The 26,871-nt window shown below is 44.4% G+C and overlaps 1 protein-coding gene across 4 annotated transcripts in view; it reads left to right on the forward strand.

Moving 5' to 3' along the window:
* The window catches only part of TBC1D14 (TBC1 domain family member 14), a 1,472,366-nt gene that overhangs the window by 1,112,078 nt on the left and 333,417 nt on the right, over positions 1-26,871 (forward strand). For all 4 annotated transcript variants that reach the window (XM_069632000.1, XM_069631998.1, XM_069632001.1 and 1 more), the window contains one exon: positions 5,395-5,489. In XM_069632000.1, the coding sequence (XP_069488101.1) occupies positions 5,395-5,489 (95 nt within the window). The remainder of the gene's footprint in view (positions 1-5,394; positions 5,490-26,871) is intronic.

A 26,871-nucleotide genomic window follows, 5' to 3' on the forward strand; every position in this document is an offset into this window, starting at 1 on the left:
GGATCAGCAACAACTTTTTTACTTCCATTAGTTCACACAGAACAGCAGTACAGTTGCATCCGCATGGTGTACATGCCCCCTCCAATAGGTGAAACAATACTGTGCTGAGTTGTTGGGTCGGATAAAGGCTGAGTGCAACGGTCATTGGTACTCTGCAAATCCCCTGATGGTTTACATTTTGCTTATAACCTGTAGGGGAAGGGTTAATAGCAGACACAGTGTCGTTAACCTTAAAAAACCAACACCCTCAATTTAGAACATAATTCAAATAAATTCATTTCAATATTCTTCAACATGTATTTTCCAACTTGCACTATATTCTGAAGCCTGGAGATAGCACTCTGCCTATTCTACTTGCTCTGCATGTACATGTTTGCCTTTCGCGTTGCTAGTGCACAGATATTCTTCTCTTCTTAGCTTCTAATTCAGGAAGTGCATTTCTCCATTTGTTTTCTTTTCCTACATATTTCCTCCTCCTTTGATCTGCAAGGATACACAACACTGCGTCATATTATGATTGGAGAATACATTTAATCAAATTCCCTAACTATTACGTAATCTGTATAATAGGATAACACCCTTATTTGTAATGACATTCTGTGTAAAGCGCTCAGTGCAATACTCTGTGTCTTGCGACTCTCTGAGCAGTAATATTTGATTTTAGTTTTTCCGATTAATTTCAGTACAAGACAAGGCGATTTTACTAACCTCCCTTCTCAAATACGAACACTTTTGGCAAACTTCAGGTCACCACAGTTGATGAAATACCTGTGTCCTCTTCTCTTTCCCATATTTTTAACTTGGGGAAATGTTCAGACTCCTACATCTTTATTCCTGTTGGGTGTAAGAGCAGGGTGTGTAATCATCTACAATTGCTCACATGCTAAACTATCTAATGGCTATTTCATCCATTTCTTTTACTGGTCTTGCTGCAGTATGTCATTTAGGAGACTCCGCTCTCACTCTGTCTGTTGACTCGAAGAAACCTGCCTTATTTTGGCATTCTCCTTTTTTTGCCCTGTCGGTTGCCTCCTTAGTGATCTCACTTCCTAATCTTTATGGGACTCACTTGCTTTGTGGGAATTGTAATTTTACTACAGGCAGTAACTTTCAATAGTCACCCTTTGGGTAGAATTTACCCCTCAACTAAATGTATTCCAGCAAAGTCGCACCTAATTTCTCGCATTTTCAATGAGAGGGACAGGTGTAGTCTAGAAATATTAGCAATTCGTAGTGACATTGATGTAACATACTTAATTGAAGACTCTTATACATAATCTCTTCTAAATGCATTACATGCTTTACATTATTGATTGTTAGGGAGAATTCTCTCTTTAGGCTGAATTTCCTAACCTAGTGAGTCCCCCAGCAGCTTTGCTGGATTTCTGGAGTTTGTTTTTTTCTCCTGCCAAGAGTGAGACTCTTTTTTCTCCCACTCTTGGACATGATTTATGGTGTTCCTTTGACTGTTAATGTGTTTTATGGGCTATGGGGTCCTTTACTCCATAGGGTCTCATGTGTTTTTACTATGTGTGTTACACAGCACCCTCCGTGCAGTGACACAGGGGTGTCATAGTGACACCCCACCATAGACTCCATACCCTGGGACTGACTACTGTCTCCCAGGCATGTAAAGTCACCATTGGCTTTACTAGTCCCAAATTATGAACAGAAACCAGTACAAACCATCATATTGTGGACGTGCTGGTCGGGGCAATTTGATTGCCCCGGGGTCTGTTGTTCGAGGGGGCACATCTCCGTCCCCCCTGATCGAGTTTTGGCTGGTGGCAGTGGATACTACTTTTTATATTCGACCGCGAATATATCTCTATGGGATTTTCCCATTGTTCGAGGCTACCAACTTTAATTATTTAATTCTTATAGCCTCGAACATACGGCCGGTTTATTTATTTAATATTAATTCGCCAGTTGGTAGTTTTTGCCAGAACTCGATTCTAAAATGGCGTTTGTGTTCGCTTCTGTGACTCCAACCCAAGTCGAGCCCTTTGTCCCACTTTTTGGCGGGCTTCTCCACAGAAGCCTCCAAAAGTGGTGCCACTCTGTCTGGGTACCACAGGGGGTGTAGGAGGGGGTTTAGGCACCCTGGACTGAGTTACCTTGGTAACTCAAGTCGCACTCTGGTGTGATTGGCCCAAGGCTCACCACTTAGCATGTTTGATTGACAGCTAGGCTGAGTGAATGGGGGTGTGCTGCATAAAAGCAGGGCTTTGGGGACTGGAACTTCAGAAGTCGCCACAGGACCTAGGAATCCGAGGAGGGAGAAGCTGAGCCGGCCTGCAACGACAACACTACTGGTGGAGCCCTGCTGAACCGTCTCACTACTTTTCCCAACGACAGAGGAGATCTCCAGCCCGGAGAGTCTTCTTCCTTCGACTGGTGGGGATAACCAGTCTACCTTCTTTTCGCCTTCCTGGAGCATCTCGTGGTCGCCTTGCCTGTGCCAAGCACCCCGTACCGGAGAACTCTGCGGCTGGTTTCTTCCCTGGCAGTGCAACGACCTTCATCCTTCTCCACGACGAGATCTTCTCTTCCTCTGGACGACGCTGCGACTTGCACCCGCTGCCAGGAACAACTGCCCCCGCTGGAGGATCCTCTCCCTTTAAGGTACTGTGTTCCGCCTGGCTTCCCTTGCAACCGTTTGAACGGGGTGTATTAAATCCTCGTCTCTCGAACCTGGGTTAGCCTGGGACACCTTAGCTAACTTTTCTGCACTGAACTAAACCTTTTTTGAACTACCTCCATAAACTTCGAAGACTCTGTGTAACTGTCTGATCTTGGGCATCTTCCACCCGGCTCCCTTGAAAGTGGGCCTGGCGCCTAAACTTCCTTGCTCACCAGTAGACTGTGCCTTCCTAAACTTGTTGTGCTTCTTTAAAAAGTGTTTAGTGTATGCTTCCATAATTCTGCTTTTCCCTCCCTTTTTATTTAACTTGTTGGAGTGCCATCGAACGTTAAGCGCTCACCTCTGTCTGGAAATAAGTGGTGTTAACTAAGACTTGTCCAACAAGTAATCAGGGATGTACATATGATAATAGTGATTGTGTTTTGAACTTATTTTACCAATTTAGTGCTAGTGTGTTTTATAAGAGTGTATTAAATAAATAAGTATATACTTTTACACCCAAGCTCTGGTCAGTGTTTGCTTGTGCTACTGTATTTCTGTACCTATTTTGTATGCTCTGTATACTGCCTAACTCTCTTGAGGGAAGTCTGACGGCTCAGCCACAGCTACCAAGTGAATCTGTGTGGTACAGACTGCTACCAACTGGGTTTACTGCCAAACACCTGTAGTCTTAAATCTTTTGCAGTGGTCCCTAAGGGAACTGCACAGGTTTCTGCCTAACATTGATCCGGGATTGTTAGCAATTATAAGTGACCTAGAAAGTATTCTCTTAATGTAATGTCTTCTATGTGTAATGGGTGCATTACACTGTTAATCTCCTCAGTTTGCCATTACAACTTATCATTTAAACTAATCTGGTCACTTTGTGTACGGAAAATCCTTTTATGCTCCAACAATGTTAGTCTCTCTTTATTTCGTTTGGCATCTGTTCCCTGTATTTGCTGCAGCACTGCCCATTGGATTTGTTTCTGGCTTATGTTCCTTTTCCACTAAATGTTTGATCATGGGTGCTTCCATCACTTTTCAAGGCAGCACTTGTGCTCAGTCATTCTGCACTTAACCTTTGTCTCCTTTTTTTCTATGTACCTAAACCCACATGGGCATACGATCATGTATATAAACCATTTGGAATTACAATTGGTTAAGTTACTGAGTTTCCATTTGTACCATAGTCTCAAATCCACTTCCTCTTTTAATGTTAGCGCGCACATTACACAATTACAGCATGGGTAATGCCCTGCCATTTCAGTTAAACCCCATAATTGGTGTAAAGTAGGATTTTTTTATAGTAGTACTTCAAAGATTGTTCCCAATCACTCTCTTTAATCTTCATAATTTTGTAAACAAAGGTGGGACTCTCAAAACCGGCCTTCCCTGTGCTTGGAATCTTCCACTTTTTATGACATTCATGATTTTATATGACGTATTAGTATTTGTATATCGGTTCTTTTTTTTAAATGGTGCCATCTTCGTCATGTCTGGGTTGGTTCCAAATGTGCTTGCCTGATGTTATTGCATGCTCTCTTAGCAGGTTTTCTGCGACTTTTATCTTGATATCCTCTCTCGCTCAGTTTCGATATTACTCGGTTGGCCTCCTCCTTGTACAAATTTCTGTGACTACTAAAAGTGAAGATGCAATCGAAAAAAGAATAAAAAGCAACTGTTTAGAACTGCCAGTTGCCAAGGATAGCAGATAAGAATGGCATGTTTAGCCGATCATGTGCTATTACCAAGGATAGGGAAAATGTAACCATTGCTAATGGCGATCTCCAAGTTATAGCTGGTGTTCAGATATGCTTATAGGTTAAAACTGAAGATAACCACATTGTTATCTAGGCGCTCCATAAAACACCATTTGCCCATACACTCTGCCAACTCTTGTTAAAATAAATGTTTTTGTTTCTTATTTGATGCATCAACCAGATCTGTGGTTGGTGATCTTAATCAAGACATCTGTGTCTACCATCTGAATTTAATGTTTCTCTGGTACTGTAATGCCTTAAATGCTTAATTGTCCTGATGAAGAGGGTATGGAAAACTTTCCATCATGGATATATTCTCATTAGACTCAAGTGACACTTGTAATGCTGCTACTATATACCTTGCATAGTTCATCTACTGCGAGTTGAAACTAAATACTGTTTTGTGCATACACCCAAAAAATTATTGCAATGTTTCTCAATTGTGCAGTTTTCTACATGTATGTTGCAGTACTCACTAATTCCTGTAAAAGATTACTTAAGAACAATGCAATCCTTATTTAAAAAGAATGTTAGCCATGCAATAGAATTTAACTTCATTTGGAAGTTATTTAATACGTTTATATTAGGTGGTTCGAATTCCTGTTTTTATTTAAAAGGGATCATAAAATGTTCTCATTAAAAATATTCACTGCACCCAGTGAGCAATATGTGGTTTTGCAATTTGAGTGTTTGTTTTAAACTGAAGATAAGGTCAGCTCAGCGTATTAACTGCTTGCTTCATGTGCAAACTGCAAGCACAGGTTTAAAATTAAGTAAGTCCAGCTTAGCTCATCATCCTACAGATGTCGATATATTAAACACTGTTAGGTTGCATTAGTGATTACATTTGTGAGGAATCCAACATGGGATTCAATAGACATTGATATTGCTTCCTATTGCCCAATCTCAGAATTGTGTTTTTAATAAGTGCGTTTGACTACTTTTGGAAGTTGTTTGGTTTTGAGGTATCCTCAGACTTGCAATAATGAATTATGTTTTTATGTCTAGATTCTGGATTATCTGCAGCAGACAGAGAAGCAAGTTTGGAACTCATAAAATTGGATATTTCAAGAACATTCCCAAATCTTTGTATTTTCCAGAAAGTAGGTGGCTTCTGTATAAGGAACATTCAGTTTTCAAACTTATAGAAAATTGTGTGCTAATTACCAGTTATCAAAATAATATTCCCTCATATTAACATTTTCTGGACATCTGTTATAGATCTGCATGTATCGTGCTCCAGGGAGAATCTGTTACTATGAAGTGCATTAGTAATCTTTTAAGCAGTGTAAGCAGAACAGTGGGTTTAGGTCATAATGATGAGGCCAATTGCTAATTTTTATTAACCGTGACATTGGAATACTCTTCTTTAGACCCTGTGCCACTGTAGAAAAATAAAACAGCCTGCGCGATGCCACAGTGTGTATGTGGGTCCAGTTTTCCAATTTGCCACAATAGACCTTGCTCTCAGGGGTACCTCCCCACAGTGCCCCTGTGCTTGTCTGCATCCTTACCATTTCTGTTAGTGAGGGAACAATCCACTCAAATCCCTCCCAATGCTTCCCTGCCCTACTGTCTCTCCCCTGGCTATTCCAGTGCCAGTCCAACCTTTTACCCCTTTGGTACCTTTCTTCCCATATACCGCACCCACCCTCCTCTATATGCCCCCCTCGCGCTAAACCTACCACTCCTTCCTTCCACCTGGTCGCTTTCATAAATGTCAATTAAAATTAATTTATTTCTGCCCCGTACAGAATCAAAAAAGACACCATAGGATTGTATTTTTAGATGTGGCATCTATACCTACAAAGCCTGTAGAAATGTTATCTGATATGTCATTAATGCTTCAGTTAACCTAGCTTTTTTAGGTTTGCTCACCTTGTGCTATTGCAAGTTTTTTTTCTTTTCCTCTTAGCATACTAAGCGTTTCATTTTTAAATTTGTCGGGTTTAAACATTTATGCACACCCAGTTTGCAGTCACTCTTTGCCTGATAAATGTGTGCTTTAATTTCTGGTGAATGACTGCAACATATTTGTATGTTGAGTTTAAACACAGCTCTGCTTCATAACATTTCAAGAATGGTCAATGAGCCACATGCAATATGTGGCTCGGCAATTCAAATCCATCAGTAATTTTCACTTCTCTGATTTTCAGTACATTGATTATACATCAGCTGGCACTTATTCTGATACCTGAAAGTGTCATCAGACTAAGAACACTTTACTGCACTCATAAGTAGTTTCGGATAGCTAAGAATGTTAAAGATGTGGTTTGAATTCCTACTCTAGCCATGCAAAGTGCCTAGCATTTGCTCCAGAACCTCTTTCTTACACTAACCTTATCCTTGTTCCAAGTCCTTTGAGTTCGAGAATAGTAATTTGTTGATATAAGAAGGATTTCCTTCTTCTGGTTTGACAGTAGGCCTAGACATTTTTGTTAATGTACTGGTATGTCACCTATTACTAATCTGCCTATTTTGGCTAAACCGACCAAAAATACTTTCTGCAACAATATCTTCTGATCTGAGGATTCTTTCTCCCTCCAGTCAGCGTCCAGGCCTATTATTTTTGCCAACTATGTTTGTGCAAAAGGTTGATATGTTGGTTTTATCCGACGTATCTGTGCCATTTGGAATGGTTGTTTTCCTTTTTATGAATTCATTACTCTTGTCTGTTGTACTTTTTTTCCAGCATCTTTCGATTTAGAACATGTAAGTGCTGAGAGCTCTACTGATCAAATCCTGAAAACAGACCATTCTGTAATAAATTCCCAGGAGGTTACTTTTAAAATGGATAAATGCAATCAGCCAATGCGTTTAACTTAGACAAGTTATGAAATGGCATACATAAGTATGTGTCTACATGCTATGAATGTGAAGAATGTGACATTGAATAGTGACACAATTACTTTAGATTCAATTGCCTACAAGATGTACCTGCACAGCACTGTCAATGTGTAACATTTAAAAAATGCATTTGCGAATACAGTAGCACTTGCATGCAGTACTTTTTGCTGCTAAGTGTAATTATTAGTGTCGAGCTATAACACAGTGTCTAATGTTGGAGCAGGCCCGCCCGTTTACATACGTGGTCTGGACGTGAAGAGCAGCGAAGGGCCGTTATTGCAGTTAGACCAGCTTGGCTAGAACAAAAGTGGGCTATTCAACTTCTTGCAGCCTACAGCAGCAAAACCAAAATCCTTTAAAATGGATGCTTCCCGATGCGCATTAGCTTTTATGAAGATAGGCATACGATGAGATCAATGTTGGAGATAGGAGGACAGGATTCCCCAACTTCAATAGTAAGTCTTGTTTTTAATTCATTGCACACATAGTGTGTAGTGCTTTGTAATACAACCGCTTTCTCAGCAATGTCTTAAAGCACAATACAAATTGAGAACTCTGATACAGGCTTAAATGTATAGCAGAATATTAATTTTATCGCCAGTTTATGCCTTGCAGTCTCACAATGTTAGCATAGAGTAAAACCATGGCAAAGGGCCTGAAGAAGGAGAATTATATCAATTTGGACATGTGGGTATGAAGGGTGTCACATAATCTGCCATGGGAAGCAGGATTTCAGATTATTTTCAGAAGGTAACAGTACAACATGGGCCCAGTCAAGAAGGTACAATACCTTTAATAAGTGTAAGTATACATACCCGGTCCATGCAGCTACTTTCACCTGCATTTGCACTTTTGTCCTTTTTTTTGTTGAGAATAATATGACTTCATACTAATGTTTTTATACATTTAATTTGATTCATTTGATTATTAGATCGCTCATGAGATTACATTATTGAAGTTTGTATAGTATTTTATTATAAAATCATTCTTAATCAAATATGAAAATCCAATGCAAACACAAGACTTTCTCCTGAAAGTCCCAAAAGAATATCTGTAAAAATAGCGGGTCAGTTATTGAGGGAAACAGCTAAATTGGGCAAATTTCAATTCTCCTGCACAAATTGGGCAAGTGTGATTCTGCAAAAGGGGGAGGGATGAAGGAGGCCGGGAGGATAGCTAAGGGCAACACGTTTGTCTTTGAAGCAAGACAATGCATAGCAACACAGGTTTGAATCCCAGGCTTAGAAACTGGTATTAAGTGTTATAAAAGAACAATTCTAATTATATGTTCAAGTTCACATCCGTGTGAAGACCTGCTTTCTGTGATTCTAATCTTCTTCTGCTTTCGACACGGTCAACCATGCCATCCTGCTCAAGCGCCTCCGTGATAAACTGGGTATCACTGATCAGACCCTGGCTGGCCTCCTTTCTTAGTGACCGACCCTCTCGGGACCAACTGGGGTCCTTCCTCTCTTCTATCTCTCTCTCTACCTGTGGTGTTCCCCAGTGGTCTAACCCCTCCCACTGGCTGTTCGACCAAACCCTGGCACCTCTTGCCCACTCCATCGCTGCTCTCTGCTCCAACTTTGTGTTATGTGGATGACACCCAGCTCTCTTTCAGGCTCCCCTTCGCCGCCTCTACTCCTTTTCTCATTCCTGACTGTCTTCAGTTCAGGAGTGGTGTGCCGCCAATGACTCTGCCTTAATTCCAGTAAGATTGAGGCCCTCCTCATCGGAAAACCAGCTCCCTCCTTTCCTCTCTCTGGCTGCCCACACTGGGTGCTCTTCCTGCTCATACCTGTGAGGCTAAGAACATTGGGTCGTCTTCGGCTCCACCATCTCCTTCTCTCCTTACATCTCCGACGTCTCTAAGAAGTCAAACTAACAGCTGCACCTCCTCAGAGGTATTCCTCCTTTCCTCACTTTCCCCCAGAAGCTCACTGTCCCCAGAGCTCTGGTCCTCTCAAGGCTAGTCTACTGCAACAGTCCCTTTCTAAATCTTCCTGCCTTTACTCTCTTGTCCTCTACAATTTATCCAGAACAGGACTGCAAGACATGTCCTTGGCCTCAAGCCCAGGGATCGTATCTCTCCAGCTCTGAAATCTCTTTATTGGCTCCCAGTGGCGGCAAGGGTCAAGTTTAAGACCCTTTGCATTGTCCACAAAGCTTTCTGCTGCCTGGGATCGCACTACCTCCAACTCTCTCGTCCTAAGTATCTCCCATCTGGAGCTGTCTGCTCATCCAACTCCAACTCTCTGAGGGTCAGTCGCTTTTCCAAAACAGAGAGTTGGGTGCAAATCTGGGGGCATCCCTCTGGAACAGCCTACTTGCCTCTCTCAAACTTAAGCAGAACCATCTCGGGTTTCAAAAGCAACTCATTCGCTTCTGCTTTCTCTCTTCCTCTCCCCTGCTGATGACCCATCTGTTCCACGCACTGGTCACCGGAACGCCTTCTGAACTTGGGCCGAGTTCCCTGCCTGTACGGTTGCACCTTGCACTGCCTCTTGGCTCCCCCAGCACTTGCAGTCTGTATATGTGACCCTACAGTCCCCTCTCTGCCCTTATGAGCCACCTGTTGGCTGCACCTTCTGATTACCTGCACTGAGCTACCCATTGGCTGCACTTTGGATTACTTGCACTTCTACATCGCCTCCCCTCCAGCCCCTCTGGACTTCTCCCATTCCCTGCGCTTGCGCGATCGGAATGACACAAGGCCTAGTAAGGTCGTTGTTTTGTCCTCCTCTGTTTCCCCTCCTTGTCTTGTCGCGCCTAGAAACACTTGTGTACAGGCGCATTATAAATAAGAAATACAAGAGGGGATTATGTCTCACGGAAACAAAAATGTTTTTATATACTAGACTTCTACTGGTTGGTAGGAAGGCGGACCAGGTCAGGAAAACAAGAAAACCATCATATCTTCTAATTTTATTAACAAAATAGACATAACAAAATACCAAAATGTTCATTGTGTAATTCCTCAAAACATCAGGTATTATAAAAAAAAACACAAGGCATCATGAGAATCATATATACCTAAGGCTTACAGTGCAAATGCGCTATTCTATCAATGCCAATGTATAATATGAGAAGGACAGAGCTCTCTCAGGTACGTTATAACTGCCATATCATATTATCAAGTCAATCATTTATTTCCGCAAGATCAGCAAATGGGTAGTATGTTTAAAGGGGCTATTGGTTCTAGGCAATCATGTAGAAATACCACTACTTTGGCATCACCTTGGTCCAATGTACAAAACACCTTCAGCACACAATCTAAAATACTTAATATCGGAAGGAAGACTGTAAAAGTCTATTATTAATCACTGCTAGCTAGTGAATCCTCCCCTATTAAAACTGAAGACCTACGTAAATTAATTTGTATGGTGGCGTACACTGGCTAGCTAGAGGAAATGCAAAAAAGTGTATTTCCTATGAAATTATGACGATTCAATAGGTGTCGTCACTTTTCCCCAGTGGGCAGCCCCTTCTCATGAGGCTAGGGAGTTTAGGCCACATAAGGCGCGACTCCCCTACTGGGGATAATTATAGCCACCTGGGTGATAGACGGTACAATACCCCAACCTACCTGAAACCTCTAGCACACTTTTACACACCCCTTCTGTCGACACAACCATGTGCTATTGTAATGTCAGGTCAGTTTCACCTACTGGGACGAAGATCATCTAAGGTGAAAAATGTAACATCATGTCAGTTTAATCAACTGAGACGAAGATCGTCCGAAAAGCAAAGGTCAAGACAATGCAAGTACTGAGAAAAAGTGGCTCCAATGAACTATGAAGAGTGACTCTGGGAACAAGATAAAACGTTCTAGCGCTCCATGGGGGAGTTATCACCAAAACACAGTAAAAACAGATGAAGGACTGGCTGCGGGCTTGCCGAGAAGGAAAGCAGCATGGGAGACAGTCCAGCCCGGCATAATCAAAGGTAGAGTGGAGAAAGCTCGGGGGAATCTTTAAGCAATCATCCGCTGGAGGCAAGAAGCTGGCAGCGAAAATCCTTTGCTTCGTGGTCTGGAGCTGGTCTGGAATGTGGCTGGAGACTGAGAAGCAGTGGAGCTACCTTAAGAAGGTGGACTGCGCAGTCCTGCAATAGCAACTACATAGTCAGCCCAGTGAGAGGCAACGAAGAGCCTGGAGCAACAGCCGCAGAGATGAGGAAGACCCGTGCAATGCTCTTGAACAAAGCAAGGCCCAAGGAAGAAACAGCGTAGCGCCCGAAGCCAGAAAAGTTAACCAGTGTTTCGCGGGATCAGGTAGGGACATAAAGGTTGAGTGTAAATGTGTAAATGCAAGTTAATTGAAAGGGAGTCATCCCCGCTGGCTTTGTGTGTCAAAAACAGGCCAAGTCCTGAAATGGAAGTCAAATTGGTGATGCTGAGGAAGGGAGTCATTCCCCCTGGCCTTGTTGTGCATTGTATCAAAACATACCAGGGAAAGTGAGTCATTCCTCCTTGTTCTATTGAATCTTGTACAGAATCACACCAGAAGAAGGGAGCCATTCTCCTGGAGAAAACATTGTGTAAAGACTGGTTTGAAACTTGCAAATCAGGGGTAGGGGGTAATTCCCCATGGTGTGTTTGAAGGAACAGTTTTGTTAAGCAACAATGCAAAACAGGTGAAAGGAGCAACTCCCCTTAAATAAGGACCATTGTATTAGTTTACTCTTAAGTTTTATAGTGTGAGGGATAGAAGTAGGTTTTGACACAGGATGGTGGTCTATTCTTTGACGGACATCCTTACAGACCCTTTTACTATTCGTGTTGAGGCAGGGAAACCCCTCTTAGACATTCGGGGTTGCAATGACCTTTTTTCCCTTTTCTTAAATCTATAAACAAAATCGTGCCACCTTTGTGTCAATCTCCTTCGACACCCTTACAAAATGCACACAGTGGATGAGGCATGTAAAATGATGCATATCAGTATTTACGAGAAGACACCTTATAAGCGGTCCGTATTTTGGATGAAAGAAACTCACATGGGTCCTCATGCCTACAGGGTGCCATGTTGGTCAATGACCCTATGAGTATGTACTCCCACAGAAGAGGGTGTGCTTTGACATGAATAGCATTCCTCATCCACTTGGTGGGTTTGTCCCATCAGCTGATCTAGTAACACTTGATTGACAGTATTGTCTCTACATGACCAGGCTGTTGCCTTCCCAGTCCAAGCTCTGCAAAAATATAGTCTGGCAGTTACGTATATGCGGTGCCGACCTAGTGGGGAACACACAACATGGCTTTCATTGCTTCTTGGTTATTGAGTTAGGGATAAATACAGGAGACATTCTGAAATAAAAAATGTAATTTCCTGATTGTCCCAGATTAGTATTAATTTGTATGTTAGACTCGAACTCTGGCTTATACACAATTCATATTGTACCGATTAAAAACAATTCATATTGTACCGATTAAAAGGGACAGTGTATTTAATAGTAACTGGTGATTTCAGTAATCCAATTGAAACCCTAGCTCCCATAATATAGATATACATAGTTGGCAAAGTTTGTATCTTCTTGGTTGGCTCCGAGCCACATAACAGTTTGTGGGCTGAAGCTTTGACCCAAGGGGAAGGGGGTACTGGCGATAGTGAAATTTAACCAACCCCACCCATTCGCACAGCACAGGGCTGGGTCCGACTCTGTGCTATTAGTATGGGCGATTTTGGGAGGTTGTCTATTTTACGATTATTGGCTCCAGCCCCACAACAGTTGGTGGGCTGATGCTTTGGCACAAGGGCAGCATACCAGTCTGGGGTGTACTGGCGATAGTGAAATCTGACCAACCCCACCCATTCGCCCTGCACAGGGCTGGAGCGGCGTCCAGCCCTGTGCTGTCAGTATAGGCGATTTCGGTAGATTGCCGATTTTGTGATTTTTTTAAAGATAGTAAGTTGGGACACAAAACACACACAAGGCTATAGCAGACCCCCACATTCATGTCAGCTTAAGATCCATGCAATGCCGGGTGGTACCGCTAGTATGATTATAAAGGGACAAAGATAACAGAGATACCTAAAACCGCTCACCAGTAAACAAATGTTTTTCTACATTAAACTGATTTCCATTATATAGTTTGATCAACTTTGCAATGGTAGGATGCTTGTACTACCCTTAGAGTAGATGCTAGAAATATCCATGTAGATTATTTTTATGTATGTTGCAAGCTGGTTGCTCATTTTAGTATTTTCCGTGTTGAAAGTGACCATGACCCTAATTCTTTCTCTGGCTCCTTTTTTGGGAAAATACACCAACCATATAATAATCCCAGTAATGTTTGTGTGAAACATACAGTGGATTTGTTGGTCAAGTCCTGCAAACTTTGTTCTACGATTTGGTCCCATTCAACAAATCTGTGACAATGTATTAAGTATCGTCCGTCCATTTCTGACAAAAATTGATGGGTCATTGAAAACACATGATTTTGAAACCAAATCAAGATTTGATAAAGCATATAGCCAAGCCAAGAAAAAGCTTCTAGAGGGACGTATATTGTGGGAAATGGGCACCAAAGAAGAGTCGGGCAAACTTTGGCAGGAGTGGGGTTATGTATGGACTATATTGTAATTGTTTATTTGTACAGCTCTTCTACGCAAGTGAAGTGATTTAAAGCGCGTCAAGGTGGGAAGAGAACAAGGGAATACAGTAGTCCTCCTTAGACCTTGAAGTTTCCGAATGATCTAATAAAAAAATAACTTGCATACTAGGCCTGACAGCATTTCTTCTATTGCAAGTGCATGAAAGTGTAACATGCGCAAACAGATAAGGGAGGGTAACAAGGGGGGGGACAAGACAGAACTCCCTAGCCCTAATAAATTCAGGTCATGCAAGGGTACAGATGGAAGTGCAATGGAGGGGATAGGGGGAACAAGTGCATCCCAGTCCACTAGGGCACTTGGTTAAGTGCGGAGGGATAACCCCTCTCATGGAGCGGATGCTGAAAGTGCAGAAGTGCTGATCATAGTGCAGAGTCCCGGAGGCAAGTGCAAAGACTGGCAGGGGAACCTGGGTGAGCCAGGTGACCAGTCAGCAAGCTGAACAGAGCTAGGGGAGAGATGTAGGAGTGAAGATGGAGAGAAAGAGAGACCAGGTTAGCAAGGGAGAGAGAGAGGAGGAAGGTCTTGAGTTTCCGGAACTTAAGGAGCTCCAGCGGAGAAAGGCAGGGAGGCTGTTCCAGAGGGAGGCAGCTGCAGAGGCTAAAGATCTACCCCCAAATCTCTGCTTGGAAAAACAGCTTCTACGCAAAGAGTTGGAGGTGGCTGAGTGGAGGGCTCTAGAAGGAGAGTATTTAGGAAGATAGCATTGCAGATAGTGCAGGCCCTATGATAAGTTTAAGAATAAAGGAAATCATAAAAACTGCTGTATATGCAGTTGTTATGAAATACTCAAGACGTGGGTGGATAGCCATGGGAGGGAGATGCAGTTGAGCACATTGCCCTTGATACTAACATGCATATATTTAAAATACCCCTGGAGACGAGGTTGTTCCCAACATGAGTGGTAACCCCTATTATTGAAAGTGATGCACTGATATGTGTCTCTATGGAGATTATTCTGCTGTTAGCCAACACAGGCAAGGTGCATGTTCTTGACAATTTACTAGTGGATTTGTTTTAAACCAAACCTATTATTTGGGCACAGATTCTTGGGGAAAAATATTCCATGGCATGAATGCGAGATCAGAATTACCAAAGAGTTGGTGAGGAGCTGAAATGATTATGGTATGTTAAAATTGTGATCAAATGGTCCCCTCCGATATCGGCTCATTTCACTGATCGGCCTCATGGCCAACATTTATGATAAAATTCTTCTGAACTGACTGGAAAGTTGGGTTGCTAAATATGATATTTGTCTGGTCTTCAGGTGGGATTTCAAATTTTTAGATTATACTTAAACATTCAGAAAAGAATTTTTAAGGAGGCCGGCTTTATACTTTGTTTTTATTGTTCTGCACTTGATGCCATTTCCCAAGACCTACTGGAGAAAATGTGCAGGTCAAGGTTTCAACTATCTTAATAGAATGTTGCTACAGTTTGGGTATGCAGTTGGGAGAGGAGAGAAACCGTCAGGTGTTTTCCTGCCCATGAGGGCATCAGACGAGGGTGTGTCCTTGCACTGTTGCTGTTCTTGCTTTACTAATCTCTGTAATGATACATTTAACTAACCTTGAAGCTGATGCACCATATCTCAGCAGTGTGTAAACCTTGTCTGGTGTCACAGATGGCCTCAAAAATTCCAAAAGTCAAGGGTGAGTTCAATTGTCTATATTTTCAATCCAATCAATAATAAGAGGATATGAGGACAGCATGGTGAACTGTCCAACTAACAAGGGTGATCTCACTGGGACCTTAAATTCACAAATTCCAAACGATGCAACAAATCAATTCTTAAAGGTTGATTAACACTAATTAAACCCATCTTCAATCGATTTGTATTGAGTGGAGTATGACAATCATCATTAAGTTTATTTGAAATATATTTAAACTGTGTACAAAACTACAATCATTTTTGGAAAAAAATATATTTACAATATTTAGAATGGAAGAAGCCTAATTTCTGATGCTTGTTAATCTGCTTAGATTCACATTCTGTGCATATAGGTATATAGTCCGACATCTAGTGGTAACCTCGGAGTATTGCATCTTGTCTTTCGAGGATTGAAAGGGGACGTCCGCATGGGCGTGCCTGTAACACTATCCCTAACGTGACGTGTAGTGTACCCAAAATCCCTCAGGTGTCGAGGTCCCTCAGTTCTGGCCAGCTAGCTGGCCGCCTTATGCAGAGCTCCTACTTCTTGCTAAATTGTTATCTCCCGACCTCTGGTCGTTTATTTATTATTCGTCCCCTCTTCGACGATTACTTGCTAAACTTCCGCCGAAGACAGCAAAGAACTGACTTCGGCAGCTGGTGCTCCGGTCGGCGCTGCCGACCTTGTAGCCAGGCCTTCTGGCCAGCCTATGAAGTAGGGAGAGTGGGGACTGGGGAGTTTCTATTTTCAAGAATGTCTTTCCTTCTCCCCTCTCTTTGCCTTTTTGATTTTGCTGTCGATTTCACACACCTGAGCTATGGACAGGACACCATTTAAATGTTGCCCTTCCTGTAAGGGAAAATAGCCCTGGAAAGACGAGCACCTGCGGTGCAATAATTGTCTTCCCTTCAACCATGACGAGGCGTCCTGTAAGTACTGCTAACTCCTGCGTCCTAAGATGATCAAGGAGCATTGAGTGAATCGGTGGGCGGCCTACGCCATGTTGCATGCCGAGGGTAGCTCCCCTGCCGCCACAGCTGCCGAAGGTGATGAGGAGCTAAGCGACGGCCATGGCTCTGATTTGGGTGCCATTGACCTCACAGCACTCCGCGATGTCAGTCACCGGCCCCACCAGGCACAACGATTGTCCTGCTATGGGGAAGGTACACTGCAGTGAAATGGACGCACACGATACCCATAGGACCAAACACAACCCCCCGGTACCGCCTCGACAGATCAGTCAAAGCGGACCAAGGTGCCAACGGGTACGTCGAGTTCCTCGACGGCACCCACCGATTCGCGTGATCATCACCTCTCCCTGCAACCGCGTCAGCGGCATCCGTCTGAGCAGTCTATGAGTAAGGGCGCCAGCACCAATACTCATATGGCTGTTGAGACGCCTCTTAAGTGCACACCGACGCATAAAGCCCCGGTTGCATTGAAGTCTATAGCGCAACCGTCTAAACAGCCTAAACCCCTCCCGGTAACGGTGAACATCAGCAAGAGTCTCGCTAAGATCGTTAAGGCGGACAGTAAACAAAGAGACCGGTCTACAGATACATCGAAAGACGCGTCTAAACGCCCAGAAGAGCGGGAGGGTTATTCTGAAAGTACCCAGACCTTATCTAGGACCCTCCTTGACAAATCTCGGTGCTCTAGGCTGGAAAATCCACAGGAGGAGCCTTTCCCCCTCTGGACCCCTCTGGCTCATCTCCATGGACCAGAAAACTATTTGAAGGGTGTATGGACAGGTTGGCCAAATTTGTGGACTTCTCTGAGAGGTTCACCCCTAAAAGGTCTAGTGAAGACCACCTTTTTCCTGCAGTACCAAATTTCAGAAGTCATCTAGCCTTCTTCATGAGGAGGTCTTTGACCTTGCAGATCAAGAAGAGTCTCTTGACCCTTATTTGCAGGAGGATGATCCCTTTGTGGATACCACTGATCAGACCCAGGATTGGGGGGATGACCAGCAGGTGGATGTCCCGTCTTGGCTGGCCCCTATCCATACCCCGGACCCTGATATCATATGTATGGACCCCCCTTCGTCCCCTCCTCTGCGTCAGGCATCACCTGTAGATGACCAGATGGCATTTAACGCCATTCTGAAAAAGGCAGCAGAACACTTCCAGATAGCCACGCAAGAGGCAGTGTTAGATTCAGATTTTGTGGAGGACATATTAAAGGAGAAGCCTCCTGCCAGCCAGGCTATCCCTTTACTTAATTCCATCAAGTGGCACATTGCCCCTTCCTTATTAACACCCTCTCAAACCAGGACTGTGAACCCTCGGGTGGAAAACTTTTTCGCCCATCACCTTCTAACCCCCTCTATATTAGGGGTCATGCCACCACAGATTCCCTTGTGGTTACCACGACAAGGAAGAGGGCAGGGGTCCCCTTGTCCAAAGGCAAGGCACCGCCGGAGAAAGAATGTCAAAAATGGCATGTGTGACGGTGTGTTTAGACCTGGTAGGCTCACATGTATCATAATATCTAATGAAGGCATAAACCAGGAAGTCCTGCCTGTATGAACCCTGTATGGACTTTCCTCTAATGGCTTTTGGCTGTCATGTTTTGGTTACCTAGGAGACGGTGGCTCGCGCAGAGGAGGGAGAAAAAGACGGTTATGCTTGGGCGTATTGAGGAGGAGACTTGAAATAAAGAGGCTGATGGCTTCGGGCTGAAATAGTTACAAAGTTGCGCCGTTGCGAGAAGTTGTCGCTTACATGAGCGGGGAAATCGCTGCTGTGAAACGAAGAAGACAGCTGAGTCCGAAGGGGAACAGCTGATTACGTTCGTCTTCGGAAGAGGGAAGAAGTAGGCGCCGGTGCGCAGGCTCGGACTGGCGGCCACTGGCCGATACGATCTGAGGACCTGGGCTGGTTTTTTCAGCCGGACCTGGGCCGTTTTTTTGAGCCCTGGGGCGTTTTTTTCTTTTTTTTTAAATTTTTTATTAATATAATTATTAAATACTCTGAGCGAGTCAGCGAGAGCTCAGAGCAGGGCCCTGGGCCTCTCCCTGCTGTTTCTGCGAGTCGCCTCGCCTCTGGCGGCTGCCTCACAGCTGTCAGAGGAAGCACCATGGCGCACTCTGCAACAGGGGGGCGGGCAGGGCTGTCACGCTGTGCCTGTACAGCATTGCATAATTATTCATCAAAGCAAGGTAACACGTGTTACCTTGCTTTGATAAATCATTTGCATGCATGCATTAATGCATCTGCATTCATCATGCATTATGTGCATGATTACTTAGAGGCTCAGAGCTGCTGCTCAGCCCGCCCTCAGCTCAGAGGGCCGCGCCGCCGTGGCGGCCGTGCAGCCACTACACTGGTGCTGAGTGCTCGCCTCGGGCCCGGGCCGCCCCCAGCTCGCTCTGAAGTGCCTCCCGGCACCTTATCAAAACATGTTGCTTTCAACTTTGCAGGAAGTAGCAGCAACAAATGTGTTGCCCTCCTTTGTAAAGTTGAAAGCAACTTGTTACTTGTGCCTAGGGGGCTGGGCAGGGCCCTGGGAATGGGGGTACAGCTCAGGCCGCACACGCAGACTCAGCGTCGCCGCAGTGACATGACTCTCTGAGAGAGAGGATAGAGTTGGGCCTCCTCCAAACCCTGGGCATGATGATTTTGGGCTTGGCCACAGTGACACCGGCAGCAGGCAGCCCAGTCACGGTCAGTGGGTCACGGACTGACAACACAACACAGCAGCAGCAGACTGACCACCTGTCCTGAGAGCTGACCCAGGCTCAGAGTAAGACTCGACTGGAGACCGAAGTTCTTCTAACTGGACACACACACTGGACCCGAGGTAAGACATGCCATGCCAGATGCAGCCAGCCACAAATGCCTCTACTACTGTCATGTTTAACCCGTGTTACTCAGTACGTTTCCCTACGGGAGGAGTATAGAGAGAGAGAGTGGATTGATCAGCGTTTGTAGAGGGAGATAAGGGTGTAATGCAGAGTGTTCATATGGGGCCTTGTAGAGGCGTATTGCAATGGGTCTACAGGAGGCCTCGTATAGAGGTCTGAATGGGGGATAGTGCAGGACATGTGTTTAAAGGTTGCTGCTGATACAAAGGACTTCCATGCCAGGGGTGGGGGGGCTTCAGGGCACTAACCTTCTGCTAATGGAGGAGGGAACACAACATCCCCAGAGATGAAATATGTTATCTGAGTGGAGCAGAGCGGAGGTAATTTACCATTGTAAATTGTGCCTCCACCTGCAATGTAAGGGGCTTGCAGGCGCCCTGTAATTACTAAGAGAGAGGCAATTACTTTATTTGCAACCAAACTACACAGAGATAATAAGCTGGTGTACTGTGTGTGAGTATTCATTTGGTTTTATTTATAAATATGCAATATGGGTCTCTTGGGTCCCCCGGCACACAGTCTTGTTTTGGGCCTGTGCCTGCTTGACTCTTACCCTCTTTCCCCACCCACGATACTTCCGAATGTGAATATGACAAGACTGTGAACATCTGTTCCATCCATCTCCACTTTATTACTTCTGTAGTGGTGCCACAGAGTGATGGCCTCAGGTTTACTATAAATCAATCTGTACCGGTGTAGCATTTCTTTTTCTCAGCATTTATAAACAATGTACCCTTATACCTCCAGTGTGCATAATGTGGGAGTACTAGGTTGTTTTTCCTCTACACCTTTACACCTTATCTGTCTTTCCCAAGGGATTGCTGTGGGGCTCGGGGTGTCCGGACCCTGCTGCTGAAGGGCTCTGCAGGGCAAGCGCTCTCTACCCACAGTATGGTGCTGGTGAAGTAATGTGAGGAGGTAGGAGTCTGGTGGCAAATGCATGCTGAGCGGGAAGCCGCTCGACCCTTTATTGAAGTGTTCACATGGTGGCGCACTCTGTGACATTGCACGAGCCCTGGGCACAAGGCCGGGCTCACGTCCCGTTACAACGTGGATGAAAACCATGACATTTTGGTTCTGCACCCTATACGCTGCTAAACTACGCCAGGCAAGATACTTATAGGGCACTCCTCTGTATGCGCCATTGCAGTGCCTATATTGCAGCATAACACTTGTCGAGAGTGCATATGGGGGACTCCTATATGTGCAGCACTACTGCACTCACTTCACAGCTCAGTCAGCCCTTCTTACACGGCACACTCTAAAATATGCGGCATTCCGACGCTCAAATTGCAGCACAATATTGTTTTGGCGCAAGCACTGTGGCACTCTTGAATGTGTTATTGAAGTGCCCACCTGCATCACAGTCCTTACAAGTGCTGTTTCACTGGTTCAGCACCTGTGGGGCACTCAAGCAGCATGTTGTTAGAATAGCCTCCTGTTTCGGGGCGATTTGCACAAGTAGCGTAACGTTCGTTCGATTATGGAGTCACTCGTGGGTGGTGGAAGCCGGATTTGATGCCAGTCAATAAGAGGTTGTCTTTGCAAGGTATGGGCTGGCATTCAGGGAGTTATGTACTGGGATGCATTACAGTGCAGGCAGTCTTGTGATCCTCATCCTGGGCTGGGCAAATAATTGCACAGAGAGCCTGGTTGGTACTAGTTGGGTGTAACCTAGGAGACTGCGAGACAGCTCCGCTCCCCAGTGACTAGGTTTGCGGATGTGTGCTCTGACTGCTTTTGATTTCCACATGACATTCATACAGTAGTAATACACAGTACGGACTCACGAGGGCCTGCAGTCTTAGATTGGTGCCCAACTGCCACTGATAAAACATGCCGATTTTTCAGAAATTCTTCATGCCATGTATATTAGCTATTAGCTAACAAAAAAATGTTCCATCCCAGGCCCAGTGAGTGTGGGGGATGGGAACAGTAGCAGATCATATGTGCTATTTAGAATAATGCACAGTGAGGTGCATATACATACTATTCCCAGAGGAAGTGAAGCCCACTCCTACATCTGTATTCCCAGATATTTTTGACAATGGCTCCCATAATCCCTCACCATTGTCTAAATGGCCTTTGGGTGATGGGAGTTGCAGTCCAAAACCACTGGAGAGCCAAAGGTAGGGTTGCTGATACTGACAGGGACTGATTACTGATGGAGTCTCAACATGATATGATGATAACACATGATATGGCATTTATAAGTGTTTCTAGTTGCGACAAGACAAGGAGGGGGAAACTGAGGGAGGACAAAACAATGATGTTAATAGGCCCTGTGATATTCAGATCGCGCAAGTGCAGGGAGGTGGAAGGGTAGAAGTTCTGAGCAAGGGGTGGAGGGAGAAGTGCAGGTAACTCAAAAGTGCAGCCAGCGGGTGGCTCAGTGCACGTAAATCAAGTGCGTGCAGCCAACAAGAATTCCGAACAGGTCCAGTTCCCATTTGATGGCACAGTACCAGCATTAGTAATTTCAGCTAGCTTCATTCGCTTTTCTTAGTTTGGTCTTGTCACATTATGCATGAGCAACGGGAATGAACCCTTCACACTGATGATGTTAAGAAAGGTCAATGTTTTATTACATACAAGATAGGAGTTGTTCCAGTACATAGTACTGCTTATTAAATGCAACTCTATTTTCATTACTGGTGGCAATGAGTAGACATGCTTTGAGTTTGGTTCTGCAAAATAAGTATTAAGCTATGTGATGATGTTTTTTAAAAAAAGAATAAAAGGAATGTTATCACTTTTTCAAGTGTTTACACAAAACATAACATGCAACAGTCACATGAACCCTCCATAAGTAGCATTTTCTATAAAGTCGTCAATTGACGCGATTCACGGATGATGGTTTGAGGGCTACTTTTGATTAGGCGAGGGGTGGGCCACTTTTTTTTGGGTGTCCGGGCCTATCTCTTGTCCCAGTCCGACCCTGCCGGTGCGCATGTAGTCAAGAGAGACAAGGAAATAATGAAAGATAACGCTGATCGAGGTGTTGCTGTAGTGTCTGGTCCCTGAATGAGGGATACAATTACCGGCTTTGAGAAACTGTAAGTAGAGGAGCCGCTCTGCTTAGGTGCCATTCCATTGGGAGCCGAGTGCCTGATAAAGACTTATACGTGCGGCTGTGTAGATAAACAGCAACCTGAAGAGTTTCTTTAAGTGCCTTCTCATAAAAAGAGAGAGAATGTGATACGCTGAATCCGGTATCACTATAAACAGGAACTAGATTAAAAGGGGAGATTGAAGGAGTGTTTACAGTATCATACGAAAGGAACTGCCACGTTTAAGAGAGGCTGTACGAACTCTGTGACTGTGTGTTCTGACGGATATTCTCAAACTTTAGCCTCTGCAAACAAACTACAAGAACAGACATTAAACATGTTTGTGCAAAGTGTAAAACAACAATAGAAATAAACTTAAAGAGAGACTCTATAAAGAAGGAAAGGAAGTCAAGAGAAAAGAATAGAACATTGAATAAAGAAAGGAAAGAGAGACATTTTGAACTGTTTTACTGAATGAGGAAAATACAGTCAGACCACAAAGGATGGAGTTAATGGATGTTAAAGAGACAGATAACTTACCTTGAGCCTGATGATCTACCAATCCTGATACCACGTTTGGAATATCCCGCATAAAAGACGTATCTTTTTCTTTAAAGCTGCATGAGAAAGAAAGAAGGAAAACACTGTTAATAAAATATTTGGGTTCTCGTTGAATTCCATACAAACTACTTATTGGCTCAGAGTTTTATTTATACAGTACTGAAGTCAAGTACCCACATTTGGTGTTAGAAGTGGGATAGTGAGAACGCCATGGAGGACCTTATCAAGACCCTAAGTGAGGGACAACAACTGTTACAGCAGGCCTTGCAAATTCAGAGCCAACAGGCCCAAGCAGACAGACTAGCATTTCAGCAAGCATTACAAATGCAACAAGCCCAATTATTAGAAGTTACTAATACCAGGAACAACTCTCAAGTACCTACGTCTGTCTTGCAAAAATACTCGGCCGGGGAAGATCCAGCACATTTTTTCGTAAACTTCGAAAGGGTAGCTAGAAACCAGAAACCTCATCATGACCCAGTGGCCAGCCGAGAGATGGTGCCATTACATCGCACCATTGATGACCGGGGAAATGCAATCAGCCTATCAGGCCGCAAAGCCAATGGGAGATACCCTATATGGAGATATGAAGAAAGTGGTGCTGGAGAGAATGGGTCATGATGAGGAGACGTACCGAATCAAGTTTAGAGAAGTCAAATTGGTTGGAGCGGAAACCCCCAGACAGTTATTTTATAGAGTAATGGAACTGGCGGAGAAATGGTTACAACCTAGTCTGACCACTACAAATGAAATAACAGAAAAAGTGATCTTGGAGCAGTTCATTGAGGCCCTTCCCAGTCCTGTTCAGAGATAGGTCAAGCAACATCGACTGACTCTACAGGAAGCGGTAGATGTGGCCTCAGTTTATCAGAAAGCAGGACAGGGCCGGATGATCTCATATACCACAGGGTATAAAGCACATACAACAATTAATAAAGCTGGCCTCAACCAAGATGGCCTCACTCCATGCTGAGAAAGCCAGAAGGGGAAGTTCTACGGTCCAGACCTAACAGTGAGGACCGCATAAATTATCGTCCGTCCACCACAACAGTCCGAGGACCTCAATGTTTTGACTGCGGAGACTGGGGCCACCTTGCTAGATTTTGCCCAAAGAAACCGAAAACCGAGCCAATGGATGTGGGGGTCTTCGACTCCATTAAAGAAAATGAATACTTTGAACAAGCGCCGGGAAGGCAGTCACACTACCTGTATACTTGCGAGGCTGAGGTGGATGGAAAACCTACAACTGCCCTAGTCGACTCCGGGAGCCTTCAGACTGCAGTGACATCGGAGTTGGTAGGTGAAAGTTATTCCTCAGGGGAGATCCCAGTTCGCTGTGTCCATGGGGATGTAAAGGCTTATCCATCGAAGTACATCCAGATTAAGTTGGGCGGGGAGGAATTGGGGGTGAAAGCAGCCGTACTACCCTCTTTACCAAAACCCTTATTAATTGGGTCCGACATACCTGAATTTCCGAAGTTAATACATGAAATTGAGAAGAGCTGGTGGGAAAAGGCCCCTTTCAGTGAAGAAGAAATCTCCGCCCCATCTTGCAAACAACCTAAGAGCAAGAAATTAAAGAGAATCCTAAAAAGGGAATGGAAGAACAAGAATGTGCTTCCGTTAGCAGTTGATTGGAGGTTGGAAGAGGATGGCGATAGTTTTAGGTCCGCTCAAGCGCTGGATCCGTTACTCCAATATGCTCGAGAGCGAGCATTAGAAGATCCTACGGGACAAGGTCCACATTTCATAAGAGAATGGGTTGTTATACTGAGTGAGTAAGTCCCGGAGTGACTTTGGCTCAGAGTTTTATTTATATAGTACTGAAGTCAAGTACAACACCACACTGTTGGCCAGCTATTCTAATGAACCTGCTGCAGGAGGGCCTACAGGAGGTCCCTGAACTAGTGCGTTCTCGTCTGCTTACAATTGTATCAGAGGGTAAGCAAGTAAACCACAACATCCTCAAGAACCCATTAGATGCTGCTGAGACGGCAGGGAGAACCTTGGCCCGGGGTACCCTTTTGAAATGCCATGCCTGGTTAAAAAAAATCAGAATTCAAACCAGAGACACAGGTGTTAATCAACAAACCGGTGGAAGACTCAAACCTATTTGGCAAGGCTGTTGATGAGCCACTAAAAACGGTAAAGAAGGAACACAAGACTTTAAAAACTTTGTATAAAACCACTCAGACCCTTTCAACAGAGAGTGGGAAGTTTTCACTGCTCCTTTCCTGGTCAATCCTATTCTCGTTCCCCACACAACCAATATGGCTCAGGCAACAATTGGCCCTCAGGACAGGGGCCTGCCTCCGCAAGCCCATATCCACCCAGAGGACAATGCTGTGGGAAATGAAGGGGTCGCAACGCCACCGCCATCAGCTCCCCGGGTTGCAGTCAGAAATGACTCTCAAATACGGGTCCCCTTCCATGCCTCCCCGGTCGGGGGACGTATAACATTATTCCTGCATGCATGGGAGGCAATTACCACAGACCAGTGGGTACTGAAGACTGTCACCCACGTTTATTGCATCAAGTTCAGCCGGCCATCTCGATACAGACCTCCAAGATCCAGGTGCCTAACACCAGAACACCTGAAGATCCTGCTGCAAGAGGTCGAGATCCTGCAGGAAAAGGGCACAATAGAAGTTGTCCCTGTTCTATAGGTAAACAAGGGTATTTATTCAGTGTACTTACGCGTACCCAAAAAGGATCTGACCATGCGCCATGTTCTAGACTTGGGCCCAGCAAACAAATTTGTCAAACCACAAAAGTTTAAAATGGTAACATTGCAAAAGATAATTCCTCTACTAACCCAGGGGGATTACATGGCAACATTGGACATGAAAGATGACTACTTTCTTATTTCAATGTTGCCAGCACACTGGAAATACCTAAGGTTCATGATAAAGGACACACACTATCAGTTCAAGGTCCTTCCCTTCGGCATTGCCTCAGCCCCAAGGGTATTTAAAAAGGTACTGGCAGTTGCAGCAGCACACCTGCGCAGGCAATCCATCCCAGTGTATCCTTACCTCGACAACTGGCTCATAACAGGGGACTCCTTCGGAACATGCCTGTCGAACACTCAAAAGACTCGACATTTTATTCAGTCTGGGATTCTCCATAAACAAGAAGAAATCCAGCCTAGGCCCCAGTCAGGTCAAGCAGTTTCTGGGGGCTCTAATTCGGACAGAAGACGGCCTCGTCTTCCCCTCCAACAAGAGGGTTCAAAACATGCTGTTTGAGATCCCTCACTAGGTAGCCAGTCGAGAGGTGATGGTACGCAAGTGATGGCATCCTGCATTTACCTGGTCCCTCATACACGTTTGCACATGCACCCCATGCAAGAGTGGCTCAACAGCCAGTGATATTATATGATAGTTTATTTATAATGTGCTTAATACCCAGAGGTTTCTAAGCGTGGACCCAGGGATCGAACCTGTGTTGCTCCGTGTCGTCTTGCTTCCAAGGTGAGCATGTTGCCCCTGAGCTATCCTCCAGTGGTGTCAGGCCAGCGGAAATTGGGACGATCTAGTGCAGGGGTCTCCAACCTTTATGTTAGCTAGAGCTACTTGTAGTGGAGGCCAACAGTGGAGAGCTACTAGCGGGCAATATCGGGGTGGGGATGTATACAAACCTCCGAATTTTAACCAATATTTTTTGGGCCCAATTATTTACCCTCTATAAACAGATGGAATAACATATGCCTTCACGATTATATTAAGAACTTCAAAAACCTCTTTGTTGCATTATTATTTATTAGTAGCGATCTCAAAAAGACAGATATTTGTTGGACTACCACACAAATATCCTGTCATTTTTGCGCCTCTTGCTTTGCGTTTTAAGCAGGCTTTCTACATGCTAGGCACACTATTATTTTCCAAATGTGCATTTCA

The sequence above is a fragment of the Ambystoma mexicanum genome, chromosome 6q (genome assembly GCF_040938575.1).
Source record: "Ambystoma mexicanum isolate Mex_15411 chromosome 6q, UKY_AmexF1_1, whole genome shotgun sequence".
Classification (NCBI taxonomy): domain Eukaryota; kingdom Metazoa; phylum Chordata; class Amphibia; order Caudata; family Ambystomatidae; genus Ambystoma; species Ambystoma mexicanum.